At 54.2% G+C, this 11,631-nt stretch overlaps 1 protein-coding gene across 1 annotated transcript in view; it reads right to left on the bottom strand.

Annotated features, from left to right (window-relative positions):
• Window positions 1-2,407: 2,407 nt before the first annotated feature.
• Window positions 2,408-11,631, bottom strand: part of CFAP65 (cilia and flagella associated protein 65) — a 33,009-nt gene continuing 23,785 nt past the window's right edge. Inside the window, exons 20-32 of the mRNA XM_047086034.1 lie at window positions 11,380-11,446; window positions 11,120-11,230; window positions 8,833-9,024; window positions 8,574-8,732; window positions 7,336-7,479; window positions 6,910-7,023; window positions 6,624-6,731; window positions 5,292-5,336; window positions 4,884-5,086; window positions 4,469-4,597; window positions 3,475-3,963; window positions 2,645-2,782; window positions 2,408-2,540 (exon numbers count right to left, since the gene is read on the bottom strand). Coding sequence (XP_046941990.1) covers window positions 2,408-2,540; window positions 2,645-2,782; window positions 3,475-3,963; window positions 4,469-4,597; window positions 4,884-5,086; window positions 5,292-5,336; window positions 6,624-6,731; window positions 6,910-7,023; window positions 7,336-7,479; window positions 8,574-8,732; window positions 8,833-9,024; window positions 11,120-11,230; window positions 11,380-11,446 — 2,032 coding nt within the window. The remainder of the gene's footprint in view (window positions 2,541-2,644; window positions 2,783-3,474; window positions 3,964-4,468; window positions 4,598-4,883; window positions 5,087-5,291; window positions 5,337-6,623; window positions 6,732-6,909; window positions 7,024-7,335; window positions 7,480-8,573; window positions 8,733-8,832; window positions 9,025-11,119; window positions 11,231-11,379; window positions 11,447-11,631) is intronic.

Here is an 11,631-nt window from a genome sequence, read left to right as displayed (position 1 = left end):
TTCCTCACCCTAAGGGGAAACTGTAGCTCCTTACTGCTGTCCAAGGAGGCTTCCCTCCACCTACGACCCTCTCTGTGGGGCTAGACCAGCATCACCATCAATGTTGAGAGAGGAGGAATGACGGACACCTGGAGTGAAAGGACAGAGACTCAGCTAAGGGCTCACACTGACCTCAGGCTGTGTGTGGAACCCTCAGTTCTAGACTCTCCAGGGCAGGAGGCCAGGGGTCTAAGGCAATCTCCACCCCCCCTCCCTCATGTCAGATCTTAACACTTTGACTCCCTGCAGAAGAGGGACCGGCTGTCTCAGGTTTGGTTGTGGCTAATGACCCGTGGACTCCCACCTAAGATGAGGGCCACTGAGACCCACCCTATCCCCCAGCTGCATATAACAGGAAGCCTTGGGATTATGAAGTTTAAGAAAGGTGGTTGGCTGTGGTGCCTGGGGACCCCACCTGGCAAGGGCTACCAGGCCCCATTTGTCCTTTTCCATCTGTCTGTCTCAGACATGGGAAGACTGAAAGAAGGGCCAGGGAGATGGCAGGGAGCGAACCCTCAGGATGTCAGCACCAAACAGATGTGAAGGAGCAGACTTGATCTTTATCTGGTTCTAGCTCCCCCACCCTGATTTTCCACACCTCCTCACAGCTAACACTCCAATCCCTCAAAGGCCTCCAACTTCCCAGGTAAGTGGCTCAGCATTATTGCTAGAAGCCCCGAAACCAGGATCTGGGGACTGGTGAGGCCCTTGCCCAAGGCCAGACCAACCCCTCTGAACATACAGGAAAACCGAGGAAAGGCTGGGAAATGACTTGCCCAAGGCCAGAGAGGTCGCTGGGACAGAGAGGGACTAGAAGCTGGGTTTCCACCTCCAGAAGGTTCGGCCACAGCCCCCTATGCCACCCGGTGGAGCCTGCTCAGCCGGCCCATATTACCCGGAATCGAGCCGGGCAGCCCCGGAGTTGCGGGCAGGATAAGGCAGGGCGGGCGGGGCCGGATGGGAGCCGGATCTTCCCCGGGAGCGGCTCGCAGCCTCTCCGACCCGTATGGCGGCGGCGGCGGCAGCGACGGCAGGTGCCTGCGTGGCGGTCGGGCCCGGCCCCGGGGCAGGTGCTGAGAGGCCACCCCTGCCTCACGCGAGCCGAACGAACAAAACGCTCAGGTCCGGTTTGTGCGAGGGGCTCGTCGCGGGGCGGGAGCGGAAGGCCCGGGGCCTGGCTGTGGCCCTTGGTGATCTCCTGTCCTGGTCTTCCGCGAGCACAGTGCCACACAGCGCTCCGCTAGCCGCCGCCCTCACCTGCGCGCATCTGCGGCTGACACGTCGCCCGCCGGGGCGGCCACCGCAGGTGTGCACCTGGTCCGCCCCTCCCTTCCTGGCCACCCTTCACCTGGCCGGGCCGTGCTTGGCTTGGTCCCCAGCCCACTCCCCGGAGCTTGTGCGGGATTCTGGGCTCAGCGAGCCCTTATACGGCCTGCTCAGTCCCCGCCCCTAGTCACACACACACACACACACACACACACACACACACCTGTCCGGGCGCCCGTTTGCTCCAAGCAAATATTGACTCAGAGGAGGCGGAGCGCCCCCACCCCTTCCCCACCCCTGCCAGGGCTCTGGGGCCTGAGCTCTTTGGAGGCCTTGGCCGCGGGGGTGGAGGGGGGGTGTCGGGGACCTGGGCGCCTCTGGAACAACACCAGATGTCACTTTTCCACCCACCTGCCTCTGGGGGGGGGGGAGGAGCAGAGGATAGAGGCTGCCGGGAGGAGGTTAGGGGGAGTGGGAGGGGAGGTGGGTATCCTGGGGGACGAGGCACACTCCCTAGGCTGGTGATTCAGATTCACGATGGGAATCGCTTAGTAGGGTCTGTGGCCCGCTAGCTGTGACCTCCATCCGCGTCCCAGCGTCTAGCTCAGCCCTCCGCGACGTGCCTTGGTTTCCTTTCCTTCTCAGCTCTTAGCAGAGCCCCAGGAGCCTGGCAGATGCTGAGAAAGGGCTGGCGATGGAAGGACCCAGCCTCGGAGCAGGCGCAACAGGGAAAGGGGAGGGGTGGTCACCTCGCCGCGCGGCCACCTGCTGCTCGGCCTAGGCCGGGAGCTCAGTTCCTGTCCACCAGGCAAAGGCCAGCTAGGCCCCGCCCGAAGCGCCCTCCACTGGCCAAACCAGGTCCAGCGCCCGGCAGAGAGCGGCGGGAACTCTCGCCCAGCTGCGCTGCGGAGCGGAGAGGCGCAACTTTCCAGCACCCAAATCTGCAATGAGTCGCTGCAGTCCACCTCAGCCACTCCAACCATCTGTCCCTCCCAGAACGCGCGCGAGAATTCCTCCTAGGTCGGGGAAATAAAGTCAAGGCAGATACGGGGGGGAAAAAAGGCTATATGCTTTACTGGCGGGGCGGTGGAGATGGGGGTCCTTAAAGCAGCAAGTCCGTGGGACGGGGCGCTGACATCTGCAGAGTGTTGGTAGGGGGCGACGCCACCGGGCGGGGCACCTCTGCTTGATGCAGCCCGAGGGGCGGCGCCGCCAGCAAGTCTGGAGTCACAATCCTGGAAGGCAGAAAGCCCCAGTAAGGCGTTGGAGAGAGGCTTCGGGCCAAGCCAGCCCGCCCCTGCCGTCCCTCGCGCCCTTCGCGCGCAGTCGGCGCCCCCACCTGGAAACGCTGAACGGGGGCAGGGCGATGACGCGCGGCCGGGAGGTGAGCACCACCTCCCCGCGGCTCGCCTCCACCAGGATGTTCTGGATCATGTTCTCCAGCAGCGCCTCCTGCAGGTTGGCGAACGCCGGGAGACTGCGAGTGGCGGGGACACGGGTGTCAGCACCGCCCTCTACAGCGCTCGCGTTCTCCGCTTCCTCTGTGCTGTATACTGTGTGCCCTGTGCTCTACGTGGATTCTCATTTAACTTCCTGCCCTTCCAACACTATAAGGCATCCTTGTCCCAATTTTACAGACCCCCAAATTGGGGCTTAAAAGGGACCAAGTTGCCAAACGTTACACTGGCTGGTGCCAGTGGTGAAATCTGAACCCAGGCAACTGTAGGCCCCATCTCATCTCAGGGCCAGGCTTGGGAAAAGGCATCCAGCGGTGGGAGGGTCCCGAAGGGACCAGGTGGGGCCTAAGGAATCCCAACAAAGACAGAAAGCTGCCCCCAGAGCAGCCCCAGGGGAAGGACCTACCAGAAGAGGTGGTGCTTCTCTCTGGCCTCTAGAAACCCATTTAAGAGACTTCAGAGACTAGAACTACCCCCTGGAGATGATGTGCTAGTGAATGTTAATAGCCGGGTCTTGGAGGGAAAAAGTAAATCTCAGATCGCCATTCTGTAAATACCCCCTGAAGGCCTTCAGCTCAGAGAGATGGGAGTGCACGCTGAGCTGGGAAGAGCCTTGCACGCAGATAGAGGCTGGCCCCAGCACACCACTGCCTCCCAGGATCCTTCTGTGCACAGCTGCCCTCCAAACCCTCGCCTGGCTCTGGTTCCTCACCGGCTGATTGCCTCCTTCTCATCCTGCTCTTGCTCCTCCTTCGCTATGACCTTCAGCTGCTGCTGCCACCGCCATTTCAGGGATTCCTGGGACATGCGCTGCCGTGTGGGCTCAGTTGCCATCCAGGGCAACTTCTCTTCCTTCTCCAGCTCCTCTGCCTCCAGCTCCTTCTTGCCTGTCTCCTTCACCTCTTCCAGCTCCTCTTGTTCCTCTTCTTCCTCCTCCAGCTCCTCCTCCTCCTCTTTGCTCTTCTCCTCCTCTTCTTCCATTTCTTTCTTCCCCAGGCTCAGTTCGTCCTCCTCCTGCTCCTTGCCTTTGTCTTCCTCCCAGCTGCTGGAGGATAGAGACAGGACTGGCGCTAAGTGTAGGCTGTTGTTTTGGGCCATGAACTTGGCTGACTGCTCACTCCAGAACTGGCAGAAGTAAGGTATCTTCTCCACCAGGTTTTGGTCCACAGCCTCATGGAAGATCTTGTCTTCTAGCAGACCCCTGCATGGCAGGGAGGAAGAGAAGGTCCTTGTTGAGAGGCCTTGCAGCCCCCTGTGGGTCTCTGACTTCTGTGTTCCCCAAGGGGCAGTGCCTGCCTACTATGTCTACAAATGGGTGCTAAGCAGGGAAGAAGACCTCTTAGTTGCCCCCTCTATCCCTTCTTTGGAGGAAGGCACCTCTGGGCCCCGTGGGTTCTTAGAGGCAGAGCCAGGAGGTCAGAGTCACACAGACAAGGGACAGGAGTCCTGGGTAAACAGTGAACTGGCTTGGACCTTATCTACCAGCCATGGACAGGACAAAACTTAGGATCCAGCCCTGAGGATTCCTCTAGCCAGCTCCATTAGAGCTGCCCTATCCTGGGGCCACCAGTGGAAGGGCCTTGTAAGGAAGTTCTATTTTTCAAGAAAGGAAGGGACTTCAGGGCCCATGGGGGGAACCCAGAGTTGGCTGAATGAGTGCAGAGAGATGAGGGGGGTGATGAGGGTCCCGGGGCGGGGGTTGTCACCTGATGATGGCGGTGAGACAGTCAACAAGGAGTTGCTTCTCCTGCTTGGGGACAGGGGCCCACTTGTCAGGGGATTCTTCCTCAGAAGCCACCAACTCCTTACTGGGGCATTTTCTCTTTGGCAGCTCCCTGGAACAGGCCGCGACATTCTGAGTGGTCTGGGCAAGCCACCATGCTGGGGGTGGGGTCATGAGCAATGGTGGTGGTGATGCAGTCATGAGAACATAGATGAACTTGGGGCAGGCCCTGGCTTTGGCCCAAATATAGTGCTACTGCATTTGGGGAACCAAGCCCAAACCTGAGTCGGCACAGGATCTGAGGAGGCTCCAAGTTGGCAAGGGAAAGAAGGTGGTGGGGCAGGAAGCCTAGTGAGGTTCCCCAGGGGGCAGAGACCCCTCCCTTCCTGAGAGTTCACCGGTGTAAGAAGTGGCGGGGAAAGTCGGAGAAGAAGTTGGCCAGGAAGTAGTCGGTGGCGTGTGCACGGGCAGTGAGGCCCAAGCACAGTATGCCTGGCGAGGGCAGCTGGGGACACAGCCAGGATGGCTCCTCCTTTGAGATCTTAAGGTTCCAGCTGGCAGGCCGGTTGAGAGGCTGCTGATTCTTGATGGGGGGCAGCGTCTTTGAAAAGGGGGAGATGTGGATGACAGGGGTTTGGGGACTCCATTCCCATCACCGATGGGTCCCTAGCTCCCAACCAGGCCTTTAGGGCCAAATAGGGGTGTGACCCCTTCCTTCCAGGAAGCTGGGCCAGCAGTTGGAGGTATCTCTGGAAGCAAACAAGGATCTTTCAATTTATCCCAAGGAGATGGGGTTAGGACCTCACCTTGTACTTCCTCACAGGTTCACAGGCTGTACAATATGCCCTTCTCTGTGGAAGCAAAGAGACCTGTGCTTAGGATATAAGACGCCTAGAGGGACTCCCCTCTTCCTACCCTTCCTGCTGACCCACGGAGGGCCTAAAGCCAATGCCAGGATCTGCCGCCCTCTTGATCCCACCCAACTCCCAGTCACACCCTTTTCCAGGACCTTCCCTAAGGAAGGTCTGCCTGCAGACAAGGAAAACCAGATAACCCAACTGAAGGAAAGAGAAAGAACATGCCACCAAACATGTGCAGGCTGTCCCAAGGGAGCGTGTCCTTGTGCCTTGGAGCTTTGTGGTTTGGTGTGGTAAGAAAACACCCTCCCTCATTAAGATGTGATTCAGAAATCCCTTCTCCCATACCCTCAAGACATGATTTGCATTCACAGTTGGGCCACAGTTTCAGAGGGGAGCAGTGCTTCCCTGGGGGTTCAGTGTGGTGAGGACAGAGGTGATCAAGGTGCACAAATACTAGCACAGGGGGCTGTGAAACCAGAGGAAGAACTAAGATGGATGTTTAGTCTCATGCTTATTATCAGTCTCTTCCTATAAATACTAATAGCCATGTTTAGCACATGCTTACCTGGTGCCCGGCACTGTTGGAGGCACTTTTCTTGTATGACCTCATTTAATCCTTACAACAATGCTGCAAAGCAGGTACTATTTTTCTTGCATCCAAAAATATTTTTTAAACTTTTATTTTTAACCTTCTTAATATGGAAATTTTCGAATGTACGGGAAAGTGGAAAGAATGTACAAAGAGTCCTCCATTATCCACCACCCAGCTTCAAAAATCAGTAGCTCATGGCCAATCTTGTCTCATCTGGGCCCCACCTCTGGGCTATCTTGAAGCCAATCCCAGATGTCATATTATCCCCATTTTACAGTTGAGAGAACTAAGATAATTAAATAGCTTGACCAAGATGCCAGAGCTAGAAATCATCAAAGCCAAGCATCAAAACTCAGCAAATTGTCTCCAGAGTCTGCACCTGAACCCACTACACCACACTGTCTTCCAGCAGAGGGTGAGCTCTGTCTTGTTTCCCCTGGGTCCCAGAATTTAGCAGGCACCCATTAAATACTGGGGCTACATGAGACAGGGAATGGTCAGCCAGGTTTTTGTACCCAGAAGAGAGTCTCCTGGGGAGATGCTATGTTTCATCTAATGAAAGAAAGCTAATCTAGGGCAGGCTGGCCAGTTTTGCATGTAAGATTACCTCAGATCACTACCTCTGACCCCTCTGGTAAGGCAGTCAGAAGATCTGTGGTGTCCAAGGCCCACTCTGGCCTCCTCACCTTTACTTTCTTATCTGTGATGGTGAATTCCACTTTCTGCCGCACCTCCTCACTCTTCCACTCTTGTAGCTCCTTATGGTACTGATTCAGGAGCTCCTGCTGGTGCACCTGTAGTCCAGGATGAGGACAGCGAAGGCCAAGGTCTGGAGGGTCTATGTGCTTTGGGCCCCCCTCATCTAGGGGCTGGCCCCTGCCTCTCTCTGGAAGTCTGGGGATCTCATAGCTCACCCCACACCCAAGGACTGGGAGCTCTGCCATCCCAGCTTCTCTCTGGTGCTGGTCCTACCTTGCACACTAGGTCCATGCTGTAGAAGCTGGCATGCACTGAGGTCTGCAGGGTCACCACAAATGGGATTGTCTCTTCAGGAGCCACCTTCCCTCTCATGGGACTCACAGACACCTGTTTGTTTGGGGAAGGGAGGTCTCTGGAGATTTTCAGGGATGGGATGGGATGGGGTGGGTAGGATGAGGTGGGGTGGAGCAGGTTGGACGGAGTGAGATGGTGGGACAGGATAAGATGGGATGGGATGGGGTGGGATGGAATAGGATGGGATGGGATGGATGGGATGGTGGGGTGGCCTGGGGTGGGATGTTGAGGGGAAGTTGGGTGGGATGGGGTAAGATGAAACAAGATGGGATAGGATGAGGTAGAATAGGGTGGGTCTGGAGCTCTGCTAGAGGCTCTGATTCTGTGGAAACAGGGGACTCTCACCTCCCCAAAGTCTAGAGGATTCAGCTGCCACTCAAAGACAATGGTCTCATTCTTAGAGATGTTGTTGAGGAACAGAAGGCGGCGGCACTTGCTCTGCACAGGAATGTTTCCCAGAGAGATATGAGACCGGGACAGGAAGACATTCTGTTGGTGGAGACAACACAACAGCCACCTTGGGAGGTGAAGGAATAATAACCATAGCAACCACTACCAGTTAGTGAGTGCTTTCAACAGGCCAGGTACCATGGTAGGCAGTTCACATGCATCTGATCCTCACCATGGTCCTGTGATATAGGTATTATTATTGCACCCATTTTACTGATGTCCTGCTAAGGTTTAGAAAACATAAATAATTTTTCCAAAGATCTCTTACAGGCACAGCTGGGAGAAACCCAGTCTCACTCTAAAGCCTATGATTTTGACCATTAAAATAGGCTTGGAAGGGCTGAGAAAGGATGGCTGTAAATTAATTGGGGGATCAGCTGTTGGCTTCTTCATTGGGAACAAAACAGGGTGTCTGGAAGAACTGAGGCCACATGGAAGGGGCACTTTCTCTCTGTCTAGAGCCTGAGTGCCTCCAGGGCTAGGACTTTGCCTGGCTCTTCTTTGTGTCCTCGGGGCCTTCATAGTGCTTCCCATGCAGTTAGAGTCCAAAAAGTGGAAGGGTGAACAGGAAGATGTATGGGTGGATAATGACTGGGTGGCTGCATGGAAGTATGGGTGGTTACATGGTTGGGTAAATGGGCATGTGGGTCAATGGAAGGAGATGGGTGGACGGGTGGATGAATGAATGGGTCAGACCTCCCAACAGTGAGATGTGTTTGAACTAAAGATGGTGTTACTGACCCTAGATGTCTTATAGCAAAATCCATCTGGGTCAAGAGGAGGAACTGTTCTGTATGAAGATAACACCTCGCAGCCCTAAAATGGGAGAGCTTCCTTCAACCCCTTCCAGAATCCCCATCCCCATGTCCAGAGAAGAGGGCAGGATGCAGGGCCCTGCAGCAGGTGGAGTGGCTTGAGCAGGAACTCCTGTGGGCACTAGGTGGCAGGGTAAGCCTCTCTTTGAAGTGCTGCCTCCTAAATCCGGAGGAGGGCTGGTTCCAGGCTTCACCTCTGCAACCCTCCCTCTCACCTCCGTCGCATTTCCTTCCTAGCTTCCCTACCCCTCCACTGGCCACCCCAGGGCCCTCAGGCTCCTCCTAGGCCTCAGACCTTCCTACCTCCCTTCCCCCTACCTGTCCAGGAACCATCAGCCTAGAATGTATGGAGTCGTTGTCCCAAGAGGAGATGTTGTGGAAGGGGGCTGTGTCCCCCATGACATGGGGGTCATAGCCCACTCCCTGGAAGCGGATGATGGCTGAGTTCCATCCTAGGATATGTATGGGCACATCCACCTGGGAAGTTAGGAGGGTGGGGAAGGGACTGGTCAGAGCAAGGCTTGCTGAGGAGGCCAACTCCAACATCCACCCTCAATTAGCCCAGGCTGCTGCTCACTGTGTAGGTCTTGGCCTCAATCGGTGAGAAGATCCACAAGACCTGAGCCGTTGAGCCTGGCTGGATCTCCCCTTGGGGGTTGAGGCAGCTGAAGATAGGGTGATCAAAATTCTTTTCCTGAACCTGTGACAGGATGTTGGTCTGGATCTCATATGTCACAGGCACTGAGCCACCGTTATACAGCTCATAAATCTGTAAGGGGAGGGGCAGGAAGAATGAAGTCTCCACACATCAGCTCAGGGCTGCAATGCAGACAGCCTGGGATTCTGTGTCCACTATAGGAGGGCAGGTTGATCTCCATGATGTCACCCTTACAGCCCCAGAGCCCCCTAACTACCTTGGGTTTCCCTTGTGGCTTGATCACCCAAGAAGTATGTAACTGTATTTTCAGAGTGTGACACTTTAGGATACTCTGTAATCCTTTTTTCCCCTCTAAATTTACCTTTGTCAAGGCATAAGGGGACACTAATGCTTGTGTCTCTAGTGTTAAAATTTATAGAATTGGCCATGCATGCACCCTTCACTCTTTAGCATTTTCTAGGCTCTCTTTCTAACCACCTAACACTTTCCATGTCCACCATTAGAGGCAGTCCTGCTTAAAGGCAGATAAGGGAGTGTAAGGAAGGTATAAGGTTCCTCAAGGCTAACTCCAAAGTGTGGGAATCACAGAATGTCCTGGAAGAAACCAGACATCTTCTGGTCCAACCCTTCATTTTAAGAAAATGGAAGCCAGAGAGAATAAACAGTTCATTTGGATCTAGGTCTTGCCCCCTCATCTTTATCAGCACCCGCTCCTGAATATGCTGATTTTATTTTTCTTGCTTGGGTCACCCTCTGAGCTCCAGACCTGGTATCCAACCTCTTCCAGACAAGCCCCCTCCCCCCCCCATTGTCTCATAGGCATCTACAATTTGGTAAAAAACGAAAGTCTTCACTACAAAGCCTATTTCTATATGCAGTGTATCTCCTTTCAGTAAATGCTCAAACTAGGAATTCAATACATCCCAATCCCTCCCTTTCTCCTACTTTCCAAGTCTGGCCCCAGCAAGTCCCAAAGATTCTGCCTCCATAATGTAAATTAAATCTATTCGTTTCTATCTCCGCTGCCCTCTTGCAGGTCCAGACCACCATCTGTCACCATCTCATGAATGACAGAGGAAGTTTGGCCATGGTTGTGGAGATTGGCTGAAGGCACAGTTGGGTCTCCTGGCTCCAGATCTGGGAGCATTCTCCATCATCAATGTTGAAGGCCATGGGGGAGTGGCCTAGTCTCTCTGGAAAGCTCTCCAGGGGGCACAAGAGTCTTTGCCTCCCAGGAAGCCAGTAGAGTAGAGGGTGGTATAGGAAATCAAACAGAGTTTGGGGCTCGGGGTGCCCCCCCCTTAGGTCCAGAAAGCCCATTCCTCTGACTCTAGGACGGATGACCAGAGGCCTCTGCTCAGAAATACAAGGACTTCTAAAAGGTTAGAAATTTCTCAGCTGTGGCATGTTTGAGAAAACACTATGTCCTGCTCTGGGAGATTTCCAATGTACATTTTCAGAGCAAAGGAACTCAATTCCTTCCAATTAATACAGAAAATTCTATAGCTTTGCAAGGATTCACATTTGTTTTTCACACTCCAGAAAGAGGTCCTTCAAGGAGAGGGAGCCAAGATGGCGGAACAGCATGGAAGTTTTTTGTGTGTCTCGCGTCCATGAAATACAGTCAGACCAACACTAAACCATCCTGCACACCTAGAAAACTGATTTGAGGATTAACAGAAAGAAGTCCTTCTTGGGAGCAGTGATTTTTCAAACTGGGGCTAAGACCTATTAGTGAGCAGGTCAGGAAACTAATTTAGCAGGTCATGTCCAGTGTGTAAGAAATGGAATGCAATAAAATAAAAACGGAAGACATCAGAACACTTTGCATGTAGTAGGGTACATATGGATTTGTGATACTATGTTTCAGTTGGTATGTGATGTATGTACTTACTGGGTTATTATCCAAAACACGTTAATGTGATTCATGGTCAAAGAAGTTTGAAAAATCCTCTGCTAGAGGAGAGAACCCTCTGCTTTTGCAGGGGAACGAGGTCTGGCAAAGGGCTTAGTACTAGGCACCAGGAAGCAGAAACGTCTCGATTTGGCTCTCTCCCAATTGCCCAATCTCAAGGTTCAAACTTGTAGCCCCACCTGGTAGAGTGAGGAGTTCCGGAAGGTAGGGTCTTTGTCACCTCTATACATGCTGATGTATAGAGATCAATGCTTAGGCTTCTTGGTAACCAGGACAATGTAGACTACTGACCTGCCTTGGGGGCAGTGTGTCGTCGATGGGGACAGGGATGAACTGGTGGCTAGTGGAGGTGAAGTGCACGTATTTTTGCTCCAGCTTCACTGTCACACCTATGAAATTTAGCTGGAAATAGAAAGCCCATGAGTAGCATCCTTCCCTGGGAGGAAGTGAAGCACCCAACAGAGAGATCTGGACCCTAGCTCCCCAGGGGGGAGCACGGTTCCCTGCTCCTCTCTCCGGTGTCCAGGGTAAGAGGAGCTCTAGGGTCTCACCAGGATCTCACGGCCATAGGACACCTTGAAGAGCACTGGGAGGCGATCAGTGCCGATGAACAGGTGGCTAGAAGGGAGGAGACAAATCTGGGATGAGTTATTGAGCCCTGGTACAAGTGGAAGAGCAAAGTACCTGTGACTTTGAGGCAGCCAGCCCCTGGGAACATGTGGAAACCCCTGAGTTGTGATGGGGCAAGAGGAAAATCAAACCTCCCCACCAGGTGGGTGGGTAGGGTCCTCCCAGGGTAGCAG

The sequence above is a fragment of the Lynx rufus genome, unplaced genomic scaffold (assembly GCF_022079265.1).
Source record: "Lynx rufus isolate CCGP_SWC_20201006 ecotype Redwood Valley unplaced genomic scaffold, mLynRuf1.p SCAF_2, whole genome shotgun sequence".
Taxonomy (NCBI): domain Eukaryota; kingdom Metazoa; phylum Chordata; class Mammalia; order Carnivora; family Felidae; genus Lynx; species Lynx rufus.
Note: the sequence above shows the minus strand (reverse complement) of the source record. Positions and strands in the feature narration are given on the sequence as shown.